This window comes from Candoia aspera, chromosome 12, assembly GCF_035149785.1.
Source record: "Candoia aspera isolate rCanAsp1 chromosome 12, rCanAsp1.hap2, whole genome shotgun sequence".
Classification (NCBI taxonomy): domain Eukaryota; kingdom Metazoa; phylum Chordata; class Lepidosauria; order Squamata; family Boidae; genus Candoia; species Candoia aspera.
This window is the reverse complement of record NC_086164.1, coordinates 1,752,637-1,775,530: the sequence shown is the minus strand read 5'-3', so window position 1 is coordinate 1,775,530 and position 22,894 is coordinate 1,752,637. Positions and strand designations below refer to the sequence as shown.

Here is a 22,894-nt window from a genome sequence, read left to right as displayed (position 1 = left end):
CTGCTTTTGCAAGCTAGGAGTGTCTCTTTGGGTTATCTGTTGAAACAGGTTGTATTGTTAGCGCCAGTCAGATTTCACATTCAAGCCAATGAAAACAGAGAATCAATAGAAGTGCCCCAGGAAAGAAGCAGGTGAGCCAGCTTGAGAAATGTGAGTGAAACAGGCGAAGCCCTTCCTGAAGAAGAGCCGGGATGGGCCAGGTCTGCAATGACACCTTCGTGAATCTCCTAGGAGGGAATTCTAGGCTGGTGGGGCAATGGCAGAGAAGGGCCTGCTGAAGGTGGCTGTCCTGGGTCCTGGTGGGCTGACTTCTCTGTCTCGGAGCCAGTTCCGAGATTGTTCCCTTCTAATAGCAACTTGCATGGGAGGGCCAACGATTGGTTTGAAACCACAGGTTGGTCCTGGCATTCTCATGGAGCGGGAGAACCCAAAGATGATGGTTAATTTCAAAATCTTCAAATATACTTTTTTAACATTTTAAACAACCCACAGAAAATATTCTTTCAAGTCCAACTGGCCCCTTGGCTTTTCAAAATCAACTTTCTAGTTCCCCTTTTGCTGTTTTCCAAAAGTGTGGCTTTTTTTCCTTTTAAATCCTTAAACTTACATGAAACTTCTTTCGTTAAGGATAGAAAGAACTCTCCCGGAGTGGTAAAACTTCTGAAGGTTCTTAACATCCAAAAGAGCAATAAGAAGCGATTTCCTCAGGTGGTTAAGAAAGGAAGTGGGCGAACCCAGCGTCCCTTTGAAGGCACCAAACTGCGGCTTAGGCACGATGATTTCCCCCTGGTCCCCGGAGCTCTAAAACTTGCTATTCTACAATCTCTTTGCAGGGAGCCTCTGTATGGAGCGAACCTGAGGGTGATCCTAGTCCTCTCCTTGATCTGGAGAGGAGTTCCAAGGAGCCGATCCCTTCACCGGCTCCTCTTTCCGCCGCGGCTGTCTGTTCTGCTTTTGTGGAGCTGTCTTCAGTCTGCCGTTGCTTCCCCGGAAGTCCCTGAGAACCCAGAGAAGATGGGACAGGGACATGCTTGGAGGACAAGGCTGGTTGGTGCCTGAGCTGTCTAGCAAAAAAAAAATCAATAAAATTAAACTGTGTTTGGCTGTTCTGCTTCCTAAATGTACATGGAACAGTCCCTTCGTCTCAGGCCTCACATTTGAGGACCTTAAAAAAAAAAAGCCAACAACAGCGAAGGATGCTTTCTCAGCCTCCCCTTCCCACCCTCGCTGGTCTTTTCCAATTGCTGATACCTTACCCAGCATGTTGGACTACACCTCCCACCCCTCCCCACGGTGGTTGGGGATAATGGGGGTTGGAGTGAGACAAACCCAGGGATTTGCCAGCACAGATTTACAGTGCAGTAGAAATGCAGTCAAGCAATAAGTCCCGGGGGAAAAAGAGTTTAAGTTCTGTTCTCACCAACGCTGCACATCTCAAACCCTATGGCAGTAGCTTGGGTCCCCTGTGCCTCTTTTCCAACCACCATTTCCCAGTTCCTATGTTTGTGGGTATCAAGGCATGTGTGATGCCCTGGAAAACAAAGTGCTAGATTCCACCTTTGATGCTAGTACATCTGCTGTGCTTCTGGTGTGGCTGCAACATGCAAAACCTGTTTCGGTTGGTTTGCACCTGCCCATGGAGATGCGATTGTTTGATTGCTTTTTATGGAGATTGCCCTGAAATGCAGAATTAGCTCTGGACTGGTTTCGAACAAGATTGATTTTTCACTGCACTTCCTCCTCACTTATTCTCATGCGTGAGGCCTGCCCGATGCAGGGACGAACATGCCGTTTGGTTTGTGCTTCTTGGAATTCTTCAAGAGCTAGAAAAGTTGGGCCAGAGCTTAGGGACGTGTCCTCCAAGTATTCTCTTTACACTGGAGTAGCTGTGTCGCTAGGAGATACAGAAGCAACATCCAGGCTGGGGAGCAAGCGGTAGGCTCCCTTTCTGTTCGGAGGGATAAACTTGGATTGCCCAGCCAGATCGAGAATGGAGCAGTCCCAAGTTGATTCTGGGATCTTGCCAAACCTGGGATCTTGAAGGCTTGTTTCCTAGAACAGTGGCCTAACTCCTCCACGTGGACCCTTGAGTGTCTGGCCAGGCCCTCCTGGGGGCGTACGTAGTTTGTGTCTGCCAACGATCCCAGCAAATTCTTGCAGAATGCTAAATGGTAACCACGTCTATACATCTCTAAAGTAGGTCACCCGTCTTCTTTCTTCCTCACTCCGAATGGGGTGCGTGTCTCCTTTCATAAATCACCCACTTCCAGTGCATCCTGGGAGATAATGGGGAGAAAATGCTCATTTGACTCAAAGGGGAAAGAATTGCTCCCCTCATGTCAGGGCTCTATCCTATTCTTCTCAACAAAGCGTCCATCCCCGTTTGCTGCTGTGCGAGTTTGCTCCGGTGCTAGTTGATGGCAAGAACAACAAAGAGGCAGCTGTTTTGAACAAAGCCAGGATGGGGATGAGCACAGTCTATTCATCTCCGTTGGTTCCCCGTGTCACGAGGTTTAAGATTAACCTTGCCCCTTCCGAGTGCTGTCCTGCTGAAGCCTTATTTCCAGCCAAAGGGCTGCTGAGATGATGTTCTTCTTGCAGAAATAGCTGATGGAAAAGCTTAACATCTTTGTTGCCGGATGCCCCCTGAGCCACCAGGCCAGTGTTTCTCAGCCTTGGCAACTTTAAGATGTGTGGACTTCAACTCCCAGAACTCCCTGCCAGTCTTCCTAGGACACTCTACGGCAGCCTTTCTCAACCTTTTGACCCTGGAGGAGCCTTGAAATATTTTTCAGGCCTCGGGGAGCCCCTGCACATAGGCCAGGAAGTATAAAATTATTCTATTCATTTCCTGTCTAGGCCTGTCCAGATGCATCAACAGTGTTCTTAAACTAAAAATAGAGAATGAAACTTACCTCTTTAATATGAAGCTGCCCGAATTTGAAATAATTTTTTAAATAAATCATGACCTCCCAGGGAACCCTTGGCGACCTCTCACGGAACCCAAGGGTGCCACGGGACCCTGGCTGAGAAACCCTGCCCTATGTGGTGTCTGTACCATGTTTTCGGACCATGCCTTAATTACACCCACACCCACAAACAGAAATGAATGGAGTGTTCTGCTATATCATTCCGACTTTGGAAACAAGGCCAAATAACCCAGCTTCCTTGGAGGAAACTCCAGAAAGAAGCTCTCCTTTCTGAACTGATTTCAGACAGGATTACCATTGGTCTACAGTCTACTTATCGTCTTCTCAATAACCCTTGGGGTTCTTCCTGTTCCCTGGTCACAAATCTGCAGAATTACACAGAGAAGAGACATCAGGAAAGTGCCTGTTCTTGCTCCTCCAGATTTCCAGTTCACATGGAAATGAAAAGTGCTGAATGTCTACTGCAGTGTTTCTCAACCTCGGCGACTTTAAGACCTGTGGACTTCAACTCCCAACATGGCTGGCTGGGGAATTCTGGGAGTTGAAGTCCACAGGTCTTAAAGTCGCCGAGGCTGAGAAACATTGTTCTATAGGCTTGCACCGTGTGAGTCTGACATTGCTGTAGAATTAGACAGGGGTGTCCTTGCCTTCATCCAAGCCCACCCTGCCTGCTCTGCAGGAAACAAGTTGGAGCAGAATTTATGTTGTGTGCCTCCAAATTCCTGGTTAAGGGCTTGCTTGGCTACCTGTCTGGAAAATGAAGCTACGGGAAGATTTGGGAACTTACCTTATGCGCTGCTCTGAAAATGAGTTATTGCTCATGCATTTTGCTTCTGGGATATGGGGTTGTTTGGCTGTAGGAAGCGATGCTTTCTTCCTCTGGCAAACGAGATGGGAAAGTTGCTTCCCCTCTCCCTGGCATTTTAGATTCAGTGTTCCCACTCCAGGCGGGAGGAGGTGGAAATGAAGCTCTCCAGCCACCACCACCACCCCGCCCCCAGTTTCCAGTCTCTGGTTCTCTTCCCATGTGAATCATCAACCTTGAGAAACCTCTTTACCATGTTTTGAGAAAGAAAAGAGCAGAGAAGCTTGGCAAAGATACTGCTCCTAAAATGTGTGGAAATAAGGACTTCCATGAGCAAGGAGTGGGTTGGGGAAGTGGTGGGTTCAGCTGGGGCACATTTCAGAAGGAGCCCAGATCTCATCGTTTCTTGTATTAGCAAGGTCCAGGAACGGTTGATGCTTCGCCTGGCTGCATTGCCTGCTATGTTTGGGGTGAACCAATGTGTGGGGCTGAGGTCCCCCTAGGCCTTTGAGTATCCTGCCCTGGGCTGCCCTCTGAACGTATGCAGGGCCAGGGTGACACGTCCCTGAATTGAAAGGCCTTGACGCTGAACAAAATCAATACAGCTGATTAACTGCAGCTAGACTCATTACTGGCCCACGGATTGAGAATAATGTTTCCCTTCTGTCACATTAGATGTTGGAATTTGGCAGGGGAAAAAAAATGGGGAACATGCAGTTCTTTCACAAGTGACCTACGGAAGGGGGCAGCATCTTAGTAACACAAAGAGGGGGGAAAGAGCCCAACGCAGTGCCTTTGTTGGCTATTTCTGTGGGTAGGGGCTCTTCTGTGATCATGGGGGGAATGTTGCAGACTTGCCCACCGGGTCTATCTGGAAATGTCATACTTTTCTTTGGCCCCACTAGGAAGGTGATGCTGCCCACTCTTCAGTTATTCAAGGACAGTCTTGCCCAGATATAGAGAGTCAGGAAGATGACCTTGATGGAGATGTGCAGGAACTGCTACCTAGACACAAGAAGCTAAAGTCCAGAATGTCCAGATAACGTTCAGAAGTGGCTCAGATAGACACCTCCCTAATTCACATTAAGTATAAGAAGGGGAAGGGATACAGCACAATCAGGTTTGCAAGATTCTGTTGTTAGAATCCCAATTAAAGTAGTTTAGCATCCTGTGGAATTGATTTCATGGTCTGGTCTATCTTAGTGGGGCTGATATCACACCAGGGATGCCCACGGGGTGTGGTCAAAAAAGTCAGGATGGTGGCCACGGCAATGTGGTCAAGTTTCCCTGATCCAGAGAATCGTAAATGACATCAGCCTAGACTGAAGCCCCTGGTTTTCTCCACCCCTGGCATCATGACTCTGGAGGCACTTTTTTCTAATCCTTGCAAACTGGTTCCTTACGTGAAGGATCTGGTGGCTGGATGTTCCACAACATTGCCCCAGAGAGACGCCAGGTATGATGAACGACTCAATCCTGGATGGAAGGTTGATGATCTTCTGCAGGGCAAAGGTGTCACAGGAGACCTCTGGGGCGCGCCTCCATTTCCAGGCCTTCCCTTGGTACCATGTGGTTGAAATAAACCCCATTTTTGGAAAAAGGAACAACATTGTGTGTGTGTGTGTTTAGCAGATTGCGCTCAACTGTGTGCATGTCCCTGTGTGCTTTGAAATCCAGGCATTTCTTGAGAGCGTGCCAGATGGTACGAAGGCACGGCCAACTTCTCTGTTTGCAGACGAGTTAAATTAATTAACAGTAATCTCTTTCAAATGGATGCCAGAGTTCTATCAGCCACGTTTGCAGCAGAGTTTTCAAGACCTAATATTGTTTGGGGAGTAATTAATTCCACACCCGCTCCACACCAGGAAGGTGGGAGTGATGCTCTTCTCGTCCTGCCTCCCGAGGTCCCAGCGGAGTTGTGCGGCTTTCAGATGCCCGGCCAAGGGAGAAGGCCTTGAGACCCTGCAGTCCAGCGGCAGCCTTGGCTCCGTGAAATCCATCGGTATTTGGCAGAAACACAGCTGTGGGTAGTCAGTTTGCTCCAAACAATCTGGTGAAGAAGTACTGCTAATTAAACCCCAAAGACACTGCCAGCCCTCCTGAGTCACCATTCTGCAGCACTGGAATGCAGTCTGGTGGAGCCGGTTGTCTGAATGCAGTTGGGCGGTTAGCTCAACAAACCTTGGTTAACCAAACCATGGTTCACAGGGCAAATTCTGCGGAGACCTGCTCTATTCCTCCCAACAGTTCCAGTTCTCCTTGGGTGCACAACAGCACCACTGCCCTGCCCTGATCTATGAATGGTTCTGCATTTCTGTATTAGCGGAGAAATGGAATAGAATGCTTGAGCTGCAAACGGGCCGTCCTAAATAAGTTTTAAAAGGTGGAGAATGAGGGCAAGGGGTTTCATTTCTGTCCCTCCTCCGCTTCATTGTTAGGTACCTGAATCTTTTCCTGGCAGTTTGTTCAGGATTTAAAAGGCAAAGTATTTGAACTGATCTCAGCTCCTGGTGAGTTTCCAGCCATTGGTTGTTTGATGGTCTCGCCCAGTGTTTCTCAACCTTGGCAACTTGAAGATGGGTGGACTTCAACTCCCAGAATTCCCCAGCCAGCACTGGCTGGGGAATTCTGGGAGTTGAAGTCCACCCATCTTCAAGTTGCCAAGGTTGAGAAACACTGGGCTAGCCTCCAGCTCTGGGGAATCCCATCCAGGTACTGTCCTGGGTCAGCCCTGCTTAGCTTCTGAGCCGAGTCCCGATTCAGCCAAGTTCTGGGGGAACGTATGCCCTCAAAAGCCAGCTGTTTCAGCATGTAGCAGCTTGCTATGCTCCCACCAAAGCACTGGGTGAGAAATTGTGTTTCTATGGCTGAATTTCAGCTCCCTCCCTGCTAGCCACACTGATTGGAAGTATGGGAAGCGGTACTTCAGGCCATCCACAGAGCCTTATCCGTCTCTGCTCCCGGAAGGCCAATCCTCAGTTTGATGGCATTTTCATTACCTTCATTGCCGCCTGCAGGTTTTCCAGCCTGCAGTTGACAAATCACCTTATGGTGTCCTTTTCTGTTCACGTGTTGGGAGTGGGTGGGTGAGAGCTGGATGTTTACTTGGACTTTTCCCTCCCTCTCCCCGTCCAAAGACCAAATATTGCTGTTGGAGACAAAGCCTGCTCAAACCTGACTAGTTGCTTTGAAAATGCAAATAGATGCTCCTTGGAGACAGCAGGCCCGTTAAGTGTTGCTCCAGGCATCCCACCTGACCTCTTTCCAACTCAGGATCAGAAGAATCCAGCAAACCTCTCCTCCACCTGCCTCTTCGCCCCTGCTTGGGTCTTAACAATAACACGGTTCTTTAGGTGTTCCCAAGATACTGGGAGATGTTGTAGGCCCCCGCAGCGGGCTTCTTTCCACCACTTCTAAAGGACTTTTTGCTCTTGCTCAAAAAAGAAAAAAACAACAACCCAGGCGCAAAAATACCTAGATTTTCATAATTCATGAAATCTCTATCTATTTCGGTATTCAGATGTTAAAAATGGATGCAAATGTTCTCGTGATGTGTGGAATCCCTGAGGGGTGTGTGAGCGAAAATGAGCTGCCAAATGCTGTTTGTGGAAAACGCTGGATTTTACTCCACTTAAGGTGAGATTTTGGTCCTCTGTGGCCAGTCCCCTCAATCCGCAAGGTTGGTGCCATGTGGGTTTTGTAGTGTCCAAGGGGTTTAAATGAACAGTCAGGCTGGTTGCACACGATGATTGTGCTTTATTGAATAAACCACAGCTGGGTGGGTTTGCACATTCTGCTGAACTGTAATCCGTGATCTACAAACCACAATGCTGGGTTCACATTGCCCGCTGAGCTAAAGTCAGACAGAGTATCATGTGGCTTATCAGTGCTGTGTGAACTGGCTGCTGTAATTATATTTAAATGTGCATCTGGTTTAAAGGGAGCAACTAAGCTTGGAGGCCTTCCCACTCCACCTTCCCCTGGCAGAGGGGGCAAATACAGGGTGGCAGCTCATAGGGGAGTCCCTGACACCCCTTCCCCCCATTCTCCTCCAGGACAAACTGGAAAGATGCAACCTCCCCTTTCTGTTCCTACCAGGAAAAAGGGTTTCAGTGGAAGCCGCTCCTATTTTGCGACCGTTTTAACAGCTTGTTTCTTGGATGTGATGAAATTACTGCTGAATGGAGTTCTTGGTTATGCAAGGCTGGCAGTTCTTTGTGCTACATTGCTAATAGGGCATTTTCATCTCCAAGTAGGCCAGGTGGAAGTGGCTGAGGTTGCAAGCTGCGGTGAGGAAGAATTTGACATTCCACGGTTGGGGCCTCCTCGTTTAAATGATGGTTAAGCTTGGGGGCCGGAGAACTGGAGTGTTCTTGGATGGCACCCAGTAAGGGGGAAGATGCCACAGGAGGAAATTTTGTGGCAGAGCAAGGTTAGGAGAAATAAGTGCCTCTACAAAGCTCTACTCTAGAGTAAAGCAGAAGATCTTGATGGAGACAGGGAAGATCCATTATCAAGGCAACAGGTAGATAAACATTGCTTAAGTCCAGGATGAGAGAAGACAGCCCCACAACACACATGAAGATAAAAAAGGGAGGAAGGGAAGCACATTCAGACTTGCAAGATTCGGTCACTATGACTGTTCTAATAAAAGTAGCTCTAGGTCTACACAGTGTCTGTTTCTTGGCCTGATACACCTCATCAGGCTGACATCTACAAAGTCTTTTTTATGAATGCTTGCAAAAGGTGAACTAAGCCTGAGGTCATCAGGTCCAACCCAGCAAGCTTCCCTGGATGTGAAGGCTACATTTTGCCTCAGATGGTGCATCCGGGGGAGAAAAGGGTCACTCTTCTCGTAACCTGGACTGCTTCCTTGTCTCTTGCAATCAGGTTCCATTTTTGAAAGCTGCTCCCAAGGGGCTTGAGCCCCTCTTAATATTCCTAGCCACTCCCCCGTAATCCTTCAGATGTGTTGAATCTCAGTCTGGTGTCTTCCAGATGTGTTGTCTTCAGGGCCCCAAATCCCACTAATTTGGTTGGCCAGGGGATTGTGGGGCCTGAAGCTGAAGACATCTGGAGGTCACTCACTTGGGGAAAGATATGCTGAGCCACGCTAAAGCCAGCATTTCTGCTTGGTGAAACAAACGATTGGCAGGCGCGCAGATGAAAATCTTTCTTTCCCACCTCCTCCTTGGCCCTGGAGGGAGAACGGTCATTCCTGGAGCCAGGAGGGGAATTGAAGCCGTGCATCCCTCTGTCCTGGCTGGAGCGAAGGTGATGGTTCAGCATTTCTGCAGCCAATTTCATGCTGCCGTTAAGAGCGGAGACTGATGAGATCTCTCATCTATTCCAGATTTGACAGAAGTCCAGGCTGTTTGGCGTTCACCCAAATGCCGGCCCATCATTGCTGCTCTCTCCATGAGAGGACCCAATCTCCGTTCAAAATGTAAATAGTTGCCATTGTTCCCTCTCTGCAGGCAGATGTGCAGGAGGAGCTGTTGTTGGGTTTTTTTTGCAAAGTCTCCTGAAAATGGATGGGAGCTGAGCAAGAAGAAAATGCAAAGGGTTTTTCTTCCCTAGCATGCTGGGCTCCACTGAGGACAGCAGGATCCAAGCGCGGCTTGGAAACAGTCATTCTTATTGGTGCCTCCTGGCCCCTGGGACTTGTGGTGTGTGGCTTTTAAAACGGGAAGTTTCCCATCCATGGAAGGATCTTCCTGCCCCTCCTCTGTGAAGGGATGCAGAAAGCCCTCAGTTCCCAACTAAGCCTTACTAAGACACTGATACCAGCATTGTATCAGGTGGCAGGGAGTTCCACCCGCCCACATAGCATGAAAAAGCATTTTCTTCTCTTTGTCCCAAAATGAATTGCCCAGATGTGTAACCTGAAAGCCCTGAATTCTGGTTTTGGAGAGATGGAGAAAGGCAACAAGAACCAGCCTTTCAGCCTCACGTTCCTTCTCACCCCCTTTTACTGAGATGACTTGACCCAAGCTGGCAACTCCTTTGGGTGTCTAAATCAAAGAACTTAAAAAAAAGCTACAGTGATTTATCCACTTGTCTGTAAAATCCAGGGGCAGAGCAGACCAGGGTGCAAATTTAGGAGCTCCGGAGGAAAGAAAGAGACCCAGAGAGAGGCATCATTTTGTCTCAAGTCCTGGAGGCCACAGGTTTGAGGAGCAGGAGGGCAGCAGCTAGAAGATGCCGGCAGCGAATCTTTTAGCACAGTAGGTCCACCTCATTATGCCAGCAGGACTCTGCTTGTCCTTGATAGATAATGGAGATGCCTGTCCTTTCTCTGCAACCCCATGGCCTCCTCAGTATGCTGGGCCTATAAAGCAGATATTCTTAGATTGAATTAAGCCAGCTTTTGGAGGCTTGTGTTCCTCTCTCTCTCTCTCATTCTCTCTCTCTCTGCAATCTGCCTGCCTTAGCCAGCCAACCACGGACTGCTGCGTCGCAAGGGATTATTAGTCATCTCCTCTCTGTTATTGCATCAGTGAGGAGCCCCGCGGGGTCACTGAATTCTGATGTCTCACTTGCTTCAAGCTCCCGGTTCCTCAGACAGGAAAAGCACTGCTGCTTCGACAAAGCCAGGTTAGGAGGTCTGCCGTCCCGCGGGCAAAGCGGTGGTCGACCTGCGCGGTTCAACCAGGAAAGAAAAGCCTTAATCCGGTGGTGCTGTATTTCCTGGGGGGTGTCAGAAAAGATGAATCCTCAATTACTGGTGGAGTCTCCACCATGATACCTTTGAGGACGTACCTTGGCACTCAGGCCTTTGGGCAATCCTGCTGTAATCCCGGGTTTCTGTTTTTAATTCGCCCACTCACAGTTTAATCGGAGACATTCTTTTTATACTGTTCCAATTTACCTTTTGTATTTTGATTATTGGTTGCGACCTCTGGAGGTCTGTAATTATGGGAAGCATCACATGGGTATATGAACAACCGTGCACAGACATGCAGTTAGTTCCCATGTTGTGCAACAACAGGGTTTTTAAGCCAGGGTTATCAAGCCATTGTTTATTCCAAGACAAACGTTGGCAGCGCTGACCCTAACACCAGCTCAGGACAACAAGGTGGGGAAGTTACTGGTCACTTGTGGGCAAGATCCTTGGTTGATTTTACTGCACAAGGACATATACCACCCTTTACTTCATTAGCTAAGCCATTTTGTTTCTCTGTCACCTCACCTCTCAAAACCCTAATTCCACTTTTTCATCCTTTTTGCTTCCTTCCTTCCATCCATCATCTCTATCTACCTATCCATGAAGCATGCTGGCTGGGGAATTCTGGGAGTTGAAGTCCACACATCTTAAAGTTGCTGAGGTTGAAAAACAGTTTTAGGCTCTGTGGTGTTTTACCTCCATAGATCACCAGGAGGCAGGATGGATTTTGCCCTGTATTGGGGCTCATCAGATCTGCACAGCCACATCTGGGTGGGGGTTTCAAACTCTCTACTGGGAATTGAATTCCTGGGGGGGTGAGCTTGGAGTGCATTTTGTCCCCTCTTCCCTCCCCAACCCGTTCCTTTTTTTGCATATCTCCTGAGGCAGGTGCTCGTCTGAATGCCTTTCCTCTTCGCAAAAATGGCCCTTCTTGGCCAGGCAAAACATTGCAAAGGTTTTGGGGGGTGGAACGGCAACAGGAAAAGCTGATGCACCACATTTTGGGTTTAGTGGTTGGTTCTGCAGTGGTGGAAAGAGAGATTTTGGGGGTGGGGGAAGTTTATCAAATTTTATCACCACCCATCTCCCCCCCCCCCCCAGTTGATGCTTCTGTGCACGGTTAGGACAGAGAGAGCACCCCTGACCTTGGGGCCATCCTGAGGGCATCAAGAGGGGGCAAGACCTGGGAGCTTTCAGCCTTCAGCCCAGGAAAAGAGGGCCGGGGCGGGGGGGGGGGCGTTCATGGAGGAGCAGGAATCTGTCATCAGACCCCACTCCCCGCAGGCGCAGTTGCTGGTTAAAGGACAGGGCAGGTGGGGGACCCTCACCTGTCAGCCCCGCTCGAGGGCTGCCCGGAAGGCAGGCGGCTGCACCCCTTCGAGAGCCAGCAGGGCTCCTCCTCGGGGCTCACATCACAACCGCCTCCACGCGCGGAGGGACGCGGGCCTTCCCGGCCACGCTGACGACGCGCCCCCTTGCAGCCATGGCCCGGCCACCGCGCCCCCCTCCCCGGTCTCGAGGCCCCATTCCCGGAGCCCCTCGCGGGGGGGCGGCTACCAGGCGCTCCTCCGGGGCGGCCCTTCCCTTCCACCGCCAACGGAGCTGGACGGGGCCGAGGGGCGGCGGGGGCGCGCCCGGCCGGGGAGGCCGCCGGCTGCGGGGAGCGGGGCAGGGCGAGAAGGCGGACGCGCCGCCCGCCGCGGCGTCTCGGGGGTGAGGGCGAGCGCGCCGCGGACGGAGTCCCGGGCGTCTGCCCGGCTGCGGGCTCCGCCGGCCCGGCTCCAGCGCGCGCTCAGGAGGACAAAGCCTTCTTCGGCGGCGGCGGCGGCGGCCGGCGGGCGGGCGGGCGAGCGAGCGGGGCCGGCCCTGGGCGGGGTCTGGCCGTCGAGGGCGGGCCGGGGGCGGGCGCTGGAGCCGCAGCGGGCGGGCCGGGCGGCTGAGTCGTCGCGGGAAGCGGCGGCGGCGGCGGCGGCTGGGCTCGCCTTGGGCCGCGCTCGGCGGGCTGCGCTCCTTCGCCCGCGCGCTCCGGCCGGGCGCCGCGAGGCTGCTCCCCCGCCGCGCAGCGGGGCCTGCCCGGGCGGCATGGAGCGGGCGGCGGCGGCGGCGGGGCCGCTGGAAAGAGGCGGCGGCGGCGGCGGCGGCGGCGGGCGGTGACCGGGCCGGCCGGCGGCGATGCGCCCGCCCTGGCCATGGAGGAGCGCTGGCACCGCGTGCTGGTGGCGCTGGTGATGCTGCTGCTCTTCGGCGGGCTGGTGCTGCAGTACGTGTGCCCGGGCAGCCAGTGCCAGCTGCGGCCGCGCCTGGCCGGCGGGGCCGCCTCGCCCCCGGCGCGGGCGGGCGCGGGCGGCGCGGACCCGTACCGGGCCGAGGACGAGAGCCCCGCGCGCTTCGTGCCGCGCCTGAACTTCTCGGCCGCCGACCTGCTGCGCCGCGTGGACTTCCGCATCGCGGGCGACGACCTGATCGTCTTCCTGCACATCCAGAAGACCGGCGGGACCACCTTCGGGCGGCACCTGGTGCGCAACATCCAGCTGGAGCAGCCCTGCGAGTGCAAGGCCGGCCAGAAGAAGTGCACCTGCCTGCGGCCGGGCAAGCGCGAGACCTGGCTCTTCTCGCGCTTCTCCACCGGCTGGAGCTGCGGGCTGCACGCCGACTGGACCGAGCTGACCAACTGCGTGCCGGCCGTGGTGGACAGCCGGAAGGACGCGCGCCTGCGGCCCTCCAGGTAGCCGGCCCGCGGGCGAGCGGCGTCCCGAGGCGGGGGGAGGGAGGGTCTCGTGCGGGGGGCAGTAGGCTTGTACCCCCCCCGGCCCTTAGGTGGACCCCCCTGCAGGCGGAGCCCCCCGCCTCGCGCTGGGCCCGGCCGCCGGAGCGAGGAGCGGGCTCCGAGTCTTGCAAGCCTTCGCGGCTGTCCTCCCTCTCGTCCCGTAAAGCTGCTATTGTTACTCAACCGCCCCCCCCCCCAAAAGTATTGCCTTCCTTGATCTCATCGCACCGACCCTCCAAACTCTCAACTCAGACGGTGTTTCAGGGGGCCCCTGTGCAGACCTCGCCGCCCCGCGTGGGGAGAGGAGGAAGAGTGCCGCGGTTCGGATTAGGCTTTTGCAGTGGGCTTCGCTCGGAAGTTGGTGCGGGGTTTCCCCTCGATGGCTTGGATCGCGTTTTGCAGCCTCGGGGGAGGGCGCGGAATTGGCAGCGCAGGCGGGAATCTTAACCACAACAGCATCTAGCAGTTGGAGTATTCCTCTGGCAGCTCCCGCCTTTGATTTGTCGGGGAAAAAGGCGAAGTTCTTCCTTTTGCCAGGCCTCAGACAATGGCAGGGAAAAGGAGTTCATGCTAATTAAGAGAGCTCTTTCTGTCTCGAAAGCTGCTCCAAGGGCTGTCTTGTTGCCCAGGCAGAGCAACCGCTTGACACGGTAGAAAAGAGCAATTTTTACCCATTAAGCATTGTTCTCGCTGAGTGACTCCAGTCTTGGAGGGCTGGCAGCAGAAAGGTCTGTGAATGCCTCCCAATAATTTAATTTTATGCCTGTTTGTTCTTTGCCATGGGAGCAGCCTTAGAGTTGGCACCTGGCTGAATGCATCCTTGGGGCTGAGCATCCTCAGATCCCCTTTTGGCAGAAAACCTAATTTAGCCAAATGCCCTGCAAGGTTTTTCTTCCCACCCCCAGGATGCCTTTTCAGCCTCTCCGATGTGAGAGATGAATGGATAAGCTGTGGTCCAGGAATCTGGATTTGAACCTCTAAGGCTGAGAGCTAGCCAGGCCTTTGGGGAGGGTGTGAAGTGGAAAAAGGGGGTTACAGTGCTGTAAGCAGAGCAGAGGTGCATAGAAGTGGGTATCTGGAATCTTTCTTTTTTTTTTTTTGGTATCTGGCCAAGTATGTCTTAGGAAGAATGTGGTGGCAAAAGGCCTGTGTTAGAGGGATCAGCCCAAGATGGGACTGTGTGGTTGTTTAGCTTCCGTCCTGTATCAACTGAGGGCAATCTTGCTGCTTTTGATAGCATTGAGGGATGGATCTCAGCTAATTGGTGATGTTTTCCCCGATTTTCTTTGCAAACCTTTCTCCCTTTCTTTGAGGTTGCCAGACCTAAAGTGGTAGTATTGGAGTGAAAGGCTAGCTGTGACTCACGCACTACTCTGTATAATGCCTTTGGCTCTTTTTCAAGTAATTTTGCTGTAAGAAATGAAGTAATTCCTGTGGGGCTGGGGGTTCTGTTTTATTTATTTAAAACATTTGTTGCTGCTTTTTAAAGTAAAAGCCTTGTTTGAAGTGGGTAAAATGGGACAAGCGAGAAGTAATTCAACACCAAAAAGGTCAGAGAGCGAGCAACCATACCTCCCCCCATATTAAAAACTGGGGAACTATTGCATAAAAACACCGCTCAAAAGAAGATTGCAGAAATAAAGATAGCTATGAGGGATTCTATAGCAGAGGGGGATAATGAAATGTTGGGGTGACATATTCCAGGCACACGTTTTCTTTGGGGCTTTCTGAGCCCTTAATTTGCAGGGTAAGAATGCCATTGCTTAAGAAAAGAAGTAACGTTGGCCATCTTTGTGGATGGAAACCATTGAAAAAGAGAACTGATCCCATTGGTTCCAAACTCTACGAAGGAAGTTTTTAAAACTTCTCCGCCCAAGGTGCAAGCATTTGGGTACTGCATATCATCACTGCGATGTTGTTAGAAAGTGGAAAGCCACAGAAAGAGGGATGGTTGTTACGTTCTGTATGGAAATGCCGTCTGGACCTCTGGTCAAGTTAAACACGTGAAGGCAGGGATGAGTCCGCCTTCCTAAAATGTATTTCCTGCCGGATAAGACCGACTGCCATCTATGGCAAAGGCATAGAACTGTGACTGTCCCTCTCCTTCCTGAGATGAGTCTCTGGTCTTTCCATCTCTGCCAGCCTGCCTTTGTCTTCTGCAGCATCTCTGGCATTTTGGATTCTTCCACCTGGAATCTGCTTTGGGTTGCAAATCCTTCAAGGCAGAAGGCAGCTTAGGGCAACTCGTTCAGGATCTGCAACCCTTTTCTGTTTATGCTTCTGCAGAATTTATAGGCAGACATATTGCAGCCAACCATGCGAGACACTTCTTTTTTTTTAAATATACCCAAGCTGTTTTCACCCTCCTCTTCTTTAAACTTTGGTTTACCTGCTGGAGAGAACAGAGACTTCAGTGGACAGGTTGCAAAAGTGCTTGTATTTCTGGGTGTGATTTAGCTGCAAAAATCAGTGTAGCGTGTATTATGCCCAAGGGTGACTGAGTCGTTCATTCTCACAACAATCTTGCAGAGTAGGACATTCTTATTCCCTGTGATTTACTTACTTTGGGCTACATAGGCTGTCATTGTGGCTTATAAACCTTGGTTCATGGTTTAATATGTTTCATGGACCCAGCCAACAATAGCTTGTTCAGCAAACTGTGATTAAAACAATTATGGCTTAGGAAAATGTGTGACCCCAATCAATCTCTCACCTGGCATCAGGTTGTTCCTAAGTAATTGTGTAACCTAACTGAAGAGCAAAAACAAGCTCCCTGTTTTTGCTCTGGGCAGTTAAGCCTTGCTGTTAATGGATGCTTGAAAATAGCCCCATGCGGAGTCCTCAGGGGTGATAAAAGTTCTGCCTCCAGGCAATCTTTTCCACATGCAGACGGTGTTGGTTGGTGCTGTGATTAGAATATTGAAGCAAGATAGTTGAGGACTTTGCTGGATTATGGAAACTCACTGGGTGATTTAGATCCAGTTATTCAAAGCCTAACCTACCTCACAGGGTTGTAGTGAGTATAAAATGACTGTGCTTTGAGCTACGGGGTGGAAAAGGTTGTGTCTAAATGAAATAGTGTTGCCTGTTAAAAGGACCATGTGAGGGTAGGAGGATCTCTTAAACTCAAATGTCTGTTAAATGTGCATGCATGTAATTGATGTACAACTTACCTCATTTGCACAGCTGTGCAATTGACATCGTGGGAAACATTGGCTTTGTCTCTCCATTCCGACGTTACCCCTGAGCTAAGAGACAAACCCAGATGTTTCCAAAGTCTGTCCGAAGAAATCTGCAATTTATGTCATGTGCATAATGATGCAATTGACAGATTTATGTCCTTGGCAGCAAATGATACCAATTGCGCAGCTGTGCAAAGGCGGCCAGTCGCGTCAATTACATTCGTGTCTTTCAGGGGACTGTCTCCTCTGCATTCGGAGCCTGCTCAGTCAATGTGAGTAAAATATACATCGGAATATAAAGACATTAGCAAATGAACGGGGGAGGGCTTTTGTTAGTTTACAGGCTGGGTTCTGATGTCCTGGGGTTAGTGTTACTGATTGGTAAATTATGGTTTATTCAATATATTGATTAATGTGGCTGGTATGTTGCCCAGTTCTCACAGGTTCGAGGCACCCAGCTGTTTGGGGTTTATTCTGCAAACCATGGTTTAATGTAGGGTATGATTCCAGCCTGGTTTATGATATTTGTACTAAGCAGATGCCAATTTCCAGCTGGGCTGAACGTTGTAAGAAAGTTTCTGCCTCTTAAGAAGCATAAGAGGAAAAAAGTTTCATGGCTGACCTTCCCTTCTTGTATGAATTTAATACAATTTAATGCAATAATTGCACAGCCCCTTAATAGCTTGGCGGCACTTTCCCTGAAACACTGTCTACTTGACAAGCAATTATTGTGATTGCGGCTTGTGCGCGCTAAAAAAGGAAACATGGGTGTGAACAAGCATTTGCTCTCCCTCCTCCTCACACCTGTTGGCTGCACTTCTCCGTTTTCTTGCTGTTGTCAATTTTAACCACTAGCAGCTGGAGAGGGGATTAGTGAAATGTCTTTTCTCAGAGTTCAGGCACAGAACAAAAGTTTTCTTGGTGTGCTGGCCTGTTCCCTGTTTGCAGTGGAAGGATCCCCAGTTGGGGACGGGGAGACGTTTGTGTGGAGGAGTGTTGACTGGGAGGTGGTTTGGGGGGTGTGGCAGGGAGCAAATGGTCTGGCTAGGAAGCTGGTTTGTTGAGACTCTGGAAAATCACTTCTCCACAGCGGTTCAATCTATATTTATTTATTTTGTAAATGGCCACAGACCATAGGAGAGAGGTAAAAATGGTAAGGCTGAGAAGAAGAAAAAAAAATATATAATGAGTAAGTAAGGAGTAAAGTGTTGTGGGTCTGGATGTATGATGCACTGAGCCACCAACTAGCCAAATGTATGTTGTGTGAACCCGGACTGTGGGGTTAGTTCCTTGTTCAGTATGTTGTCCAAGTCCAGGCCATTGGGCTAAGTGGATAAACCAGGATTCAGTTGGCCATGGTAAAGAGTGCCTATGAAAATACTCTATTTGGGTGGTAGTCCATACCAGTGTTTCTCAACCAGGGCAGCTTGAAGATGTGTGGACTTCAACTCCCAGAACTCCCCAGCCAGCTGAAGTCCACACAGCTTCAGACTGTCAAGGCTGAGAAACACTGGTCCATATAGTTGGATTTGCCAGCAGCATACGGTGCTATAAACTAAATTCTGTAAACTGTAGTTCCTGGTTTTGAGTAGTTTACAAATTCCAAATCCAGCAAACAGCGTATTGGCTGGGTTTTTCCACCATCCTAATCTTTCCCAATCCTGGCAACTTCCAGCAGTGTGGATTTTAAGTGCCAGAATTCTCAGCAATATTCACGCTGACTAGGGGATTCTGGGAGCTGAAGTCCACACCGCTGGAAGTGGTCACGGTTAAGAAACACTGCTTTAAGTCACCTTGTGTTTCTTTGGACTTGATGCAGCCTTCTGCAGCTTAGTGTCTTCCCTATGTGCTAGACTTCAACTCCCAGAATCCTTAGCTAGCAGGGCCATTAGCCAGCAGGGACTCTGGGTGTTGAAGTCCAACCCACCTAATAGGCCCCACCATGCAGGTAGTCCTCGTTTAATGACCACAATTGGGAACAGAATTTTGGTTGCTTAATGAAGTGGTCATTAAGCGAATCTGACCCAATTTCACGACCTTTTTTGTGGCAGTCATTAAGGGAATCACTGAGAGTTAAGTGAAGCATGTCAATAAGTGAATCACTTGGTTCCCCATTGATTTCGCTTGCCAGAAGCTGGCCAGGAAGGTTTAAAATGGCAATCATGTGACCATGGGACACTGCGATGGTCATAAATGTGAACCAGTTGCCAAGTGCCCAAACTGTGATCATGTGACCACAGCAATGCTGCAGCGGTCGTAAGCGTGAGGATCAGTTGCAAGCTGGTTTTTCCAGCACCGTCGTAAGTCTGAACCATCACTAAATGAATGGTTGTCAAGGGAGGACTATCTGTACGGAAAGTGGTGGAGTGTTCTGGTTGAACCCCGTCAGCGTGGTTTGGGAATGCAGCTCCCTTTGGCCAAGGAAGCAGATCCGCCGAGTTTGCTTTCCCACTGCTAGTTGCAAAGAAGGAGCCATTTTGGAGCAGCTTTGCCGGTGGAAACTTCACCCACGTGGCACTTTTTGGAGCAGAGGCAACTTGGGAGTTATCTCCCTGCCGCAGACATCTGCTTGGGTATCTTACGCACTGACAAGCCCCTGGGGGGTCATTAGGGGAGAATGGATTAGAGGAAAAAGGCAACTCTCTCGGTGACTGGACTGCAGAAACTGCAATGCTTTTTTGGCCGAAAGAGCAGGGAACGGTGTTTTTGCTTTAGAAGACCCCCCCAGGCAGGAGACTTGAGGAATCCCAAAGCGTTGGCTTCATTGTTATGGAAAGTGCCCCTACCAGCGTCCAGGAGCCACCGGATAAAGTGGGGCGAAACCCTCCTGGTCATGAGCGGTGGTGGCAATTCCCTGGAGACAGGAGTGCCTTTTTTTTTTACTGTTTTTTTTTTCTCTTTTGTAATTTTGCTATAAAATATAATGAAAAGGAGGAAGAAAATAGAAATACAATCAAATCGAAGAGTGAAGAACCGTCACAATGCCATCCCTCTGAGGTTTTCTGTCTTCTCAGGGAGATTGCAGCAGATAGAAACTTCACAACTCTGTTGCTGATGGTAAGGTTAGGGTTAAATAAATTTGAGATTAAATAAATTTGAGTCCTGCTTAGCATTGGGGATTGGCCAGGATGGCTAGAAATCAGGGTCACAACAGAACCAAGGAATGCTGTTTTAAAATGTCTCGCCCCAGAGCTGGAAGCTCTGCTGGGTTACCTGGGGCTGTGTGACCGGGCCAGGTGGCTTTTTAGGTATAAATCCATGAATTGGCGAGTATGTGCAATCAGAGCTATTCCTTTTCCGCCGTTTTGTGTTTGCTTGTGATAAATGCAGATGAGCTGTGAATATTTCCCATTTCACTGCATGGGTGGAATTTGCTGCCTTCAGCAAAAAGTGTCCCCATCTGCTTCGCCTGCTCATCCTTCTTTTCCACTTGAGTGAAGAGAGGAATTGGAAAGATGGCGAGGAAGAAGGCTGAATTTTCAGGAAAGGGCCCTTCCTCGCCTTCTGCTGTGGGTGTTGGGGTACTCTGTCCTGTTTGGGGATCCCACTGAGCCACTGCTGCATCACAAGAAGGCCTGTGTTCATCCCATGCATTCTGGATTGGTTTGTTTAATTGTGGCCATTAAAGTGCCATGGATAGGTTCACACAACACACTAAGGCAGTCTGGCTGGGGAATTCTGGGAGTGGAAGTCCGCACATCTTAAAGTTGCCATGGTTGATAAATACTGCACTGAGGTGAAACTGGGATGATGGGTTGTATGAACCAGGGCAAGATGGTGTAGCAGGGCTGTGTTAGCTCTGGATCTTGCAGTAGCTATCCATTAACAGGGATGCTCCAGGAAATATTGCAGATTCAGATCAATCTACCCAAGCTTCTCCTGGATGGAACCATATTTTCTCTTTATTTGGAATATGGTGCAGCACTGCCTCTTTAGGGAAACATTGAAAAGAACCTGAGGAGGATAAAGGGAAGCCCTTGAAAGGGAGATGTTGATTTAGGGCAGCGTTTTTCAAACTTGGCAATTGAAAGATGAGTGGACTTCAACTCCCAGAATTCCCTAGCCAGCATGGCTGGGGAATTCTGGGAGCTGAAGTCCATCCATCTTTGCCAAGCTTGAAAAACACTGGTTTAGGGAAAGAGGCATTGCTAGGTGAGCCAAGCTGGCATGCATTTTTCATTCTGTTTCATTTCATCCCATCTGTTATCCCTGCAATCCGAATTTAGCGACGGGTAATTTCTACTCGTAAGCAAATCTTTGTGTGGCGCAGCTGAAGCCATTCCTCTTGGCGTGGCACAGTGTTCCTTTGCTTCCCTGGGACGTTATCCGTTTTAAAACGGTGCTGTAAATGATGGGTTGCGATGATGCTGAAATCCATCTAGGAAGTACAGGAGATTCATATTTATAGCTTGCAATCTGTCCTGGGCTTGGCACAGCGTTCTATTAAATTATCAACTATCAACAGAACACGGGCAAATAATGGGTGGGTGCTTCTGTTTGAAAGCAAATAAAATAAGGTGGGAAAGGCTATGCAGATTTTCATCCCAACGTGTGTGCACCGAGCCTCATTTGCTCCTGATGCGTTAAGAGGGGAATTGCCAAGAATCGTGTTCTCCACTTAGGTAAATGGCTGCATGAGGAGAATATTAGTAAACTTGATTGCTTTTTAACTTTGACGACCTGAGTGGCTTCAAGATGTTGAGGAGAAGCTCCCTTCCATGCAAGCAGCCGGGTCCCTAATGAATCACTTGGAGGTATTTTCCTGAGAGAAAGTGCAAGTACCTTAAATGTGCAGTGCGCTGATTTACGTCAAATGGAGGAGGCCTCTGTTTGCTGTCTCTGGTTGATTCTGGAACAGGAAAACCAGTCCTTGAAGGAGCCCCCAATGGCTTTCCATGGAAAGGGCCAAGTTAACATAATCTGGGGCTGGAATTACACACACACACACACACACACACACACACACACACACACGGTGGTAAGCTTGCAGAAACACGCGCGCGCGCGCACACACACACACACACACACACACACACACACGGCTGGTGGTAAGCTTGCAGAAACCTCTACCAGCAGCTTCTACAAGTAGGATTAAATGCTTTGAGATAAGTAGAAACTGGATGCTCTCCAAAAGAGAGAGAGAGAGAGTGTGTGTGTCTGTGTGCCTGTCTGTTGATCTGTCTGTTTTACATAAGGAAAGCCAGCTACATTGTTTTAGCAGAGAAATAAATAGCTGGCAGCCCAGGAACTCAGAACCTGGAGGATTTATTTGGTTCCTGGTTTTTAGGATTTTCTCTTTATATCTGATTGTGACATTTTGGGGGAGGGGGGCGGAGTTCCATTCAGACTTTCTTCTTTACTGGGCTTTTAAGATTGCCCTGATAATTAATTGGCTCTCTTCCCCTCTCCCTCATAAATCTTGCAAGGCCAAATTTGCATATGCCTCCCCCTGCAGAATTGTTAATGAGCCAGTTACAGGCCCAGATGTCCAAGAGGATCTGGGATGCGATTCAGCTTGCATTGCCTTTCGGGCATCTGGTTTTGAAGACGGAGTGTGGCGTAGGTGTGATCTAGCAGTATTTGTGTATCTGGGAGTACTAATCCAGGGGGATGAAGCTGGTTTGTTCATCTTGGGGTGAGAAAAGGCTTGCAAACCCCCTGGTTGAGAAGACAATTAGTCCAAGAATGGAGATGACAGTTCTTGCGCTCTACGAAGAATTCACCCGGAGGTTAAACAGAGAAGTTTCCCTGAGCTTGGGTGCTTGTGAGGCACCAGGGATGTCTGCTCTTACTGTGAGACCCACCACAAACTCAGATAGCTTTTACCTCCAGATTGCCCTCATTGGCATGGGGGTGCTGGTAAGATGGGTGGACTTCAACTCCCAGAATTCCTTGCTGGCTGGGGAATTCTGGGAGTTGAAGTCCATCTTTAAGGTGCCAAGGTTGAGAAATACTGGGAACATTGGTGGCCCATGATGCGAGATCTGATTTACTGTTGTCTGAGGCTGGTTTCACTCTTCCCCCAAGCCTAACCCACCACCTCCAAGGGCTGGGGCTGAGGAAAGGACGGTGCCGTGTGCAAGGAGGACGGGGCTCTTGCGTTAAGGAACCTGCATCTTTTTTGTTCTGTCGCTCTTCTGCTGCCCTTTGTTAACACCATCCATCCATCGTGCTGAAAGGGACGCTGAGAGGCATCGTCTTGCTCTCGTTCTGAAACAGGCCCGGGATTTGAGTGGTTGCATGCTGTAATCGTGAATAAGGATCTGGACTGGATTGCTGCTGGGTTGATTCCCTGAATCGGAAGGGTGTGAAGCGGCAGGATTGGTGTGTGTTGAAAGGAACATCTTTTGTTTGTCGCTCTCCTGTATGTGCACTTAAAAAGAAAAAGAAAAGGTACAGCCTTTGACAAGGTGCTTGCGGTGGGTGTGTGGTTTGACTTTTCCTGTTGACAACTTTGACCTTCTTTCTTTATCATCCTTTCTTAGTTGATAAGTTCTTTGATTGCAGTATATGACTGGCTGCTTATTATTGGGGTAGAAACCT

At 49.9% G+C, this 22,894-nt stretch overlaps 2 protein-coding genes across 2 annotated transcripts in view; one reads left to right on the top strand and one right to left on the bottom strand.

The window, feature by feature from the left end:
* STK26 (serine/threonine kinase 26) overlaps positions 1-22,894 on the bottom strand; it is a 393,767-nt gene that overhangs the window by 153,573 nt on the left and 217,300 nt on the right. The gene's annotated exons all lie outside the window — the stretch shown is intronic.
* Positions 12,368-22,894, top strand: part of HS6ST2 (heparan sulfate 6-O-sulfotransferase 2) — a 90,979-nt gene continuing 80,452 nt past the window's right edge. The window contains exon 1 of the mRNA XM_063313381.1: positions 12,368-13,127. Coding sequence (XP_063169451.1) covers positions 12,592-13,127 — 536 coding nt within the window. The 5' untranslated portion in view covers positions 12,368-12,591. The remainder of the gene's footprint in view (positions 13,128-22,894) is intronic.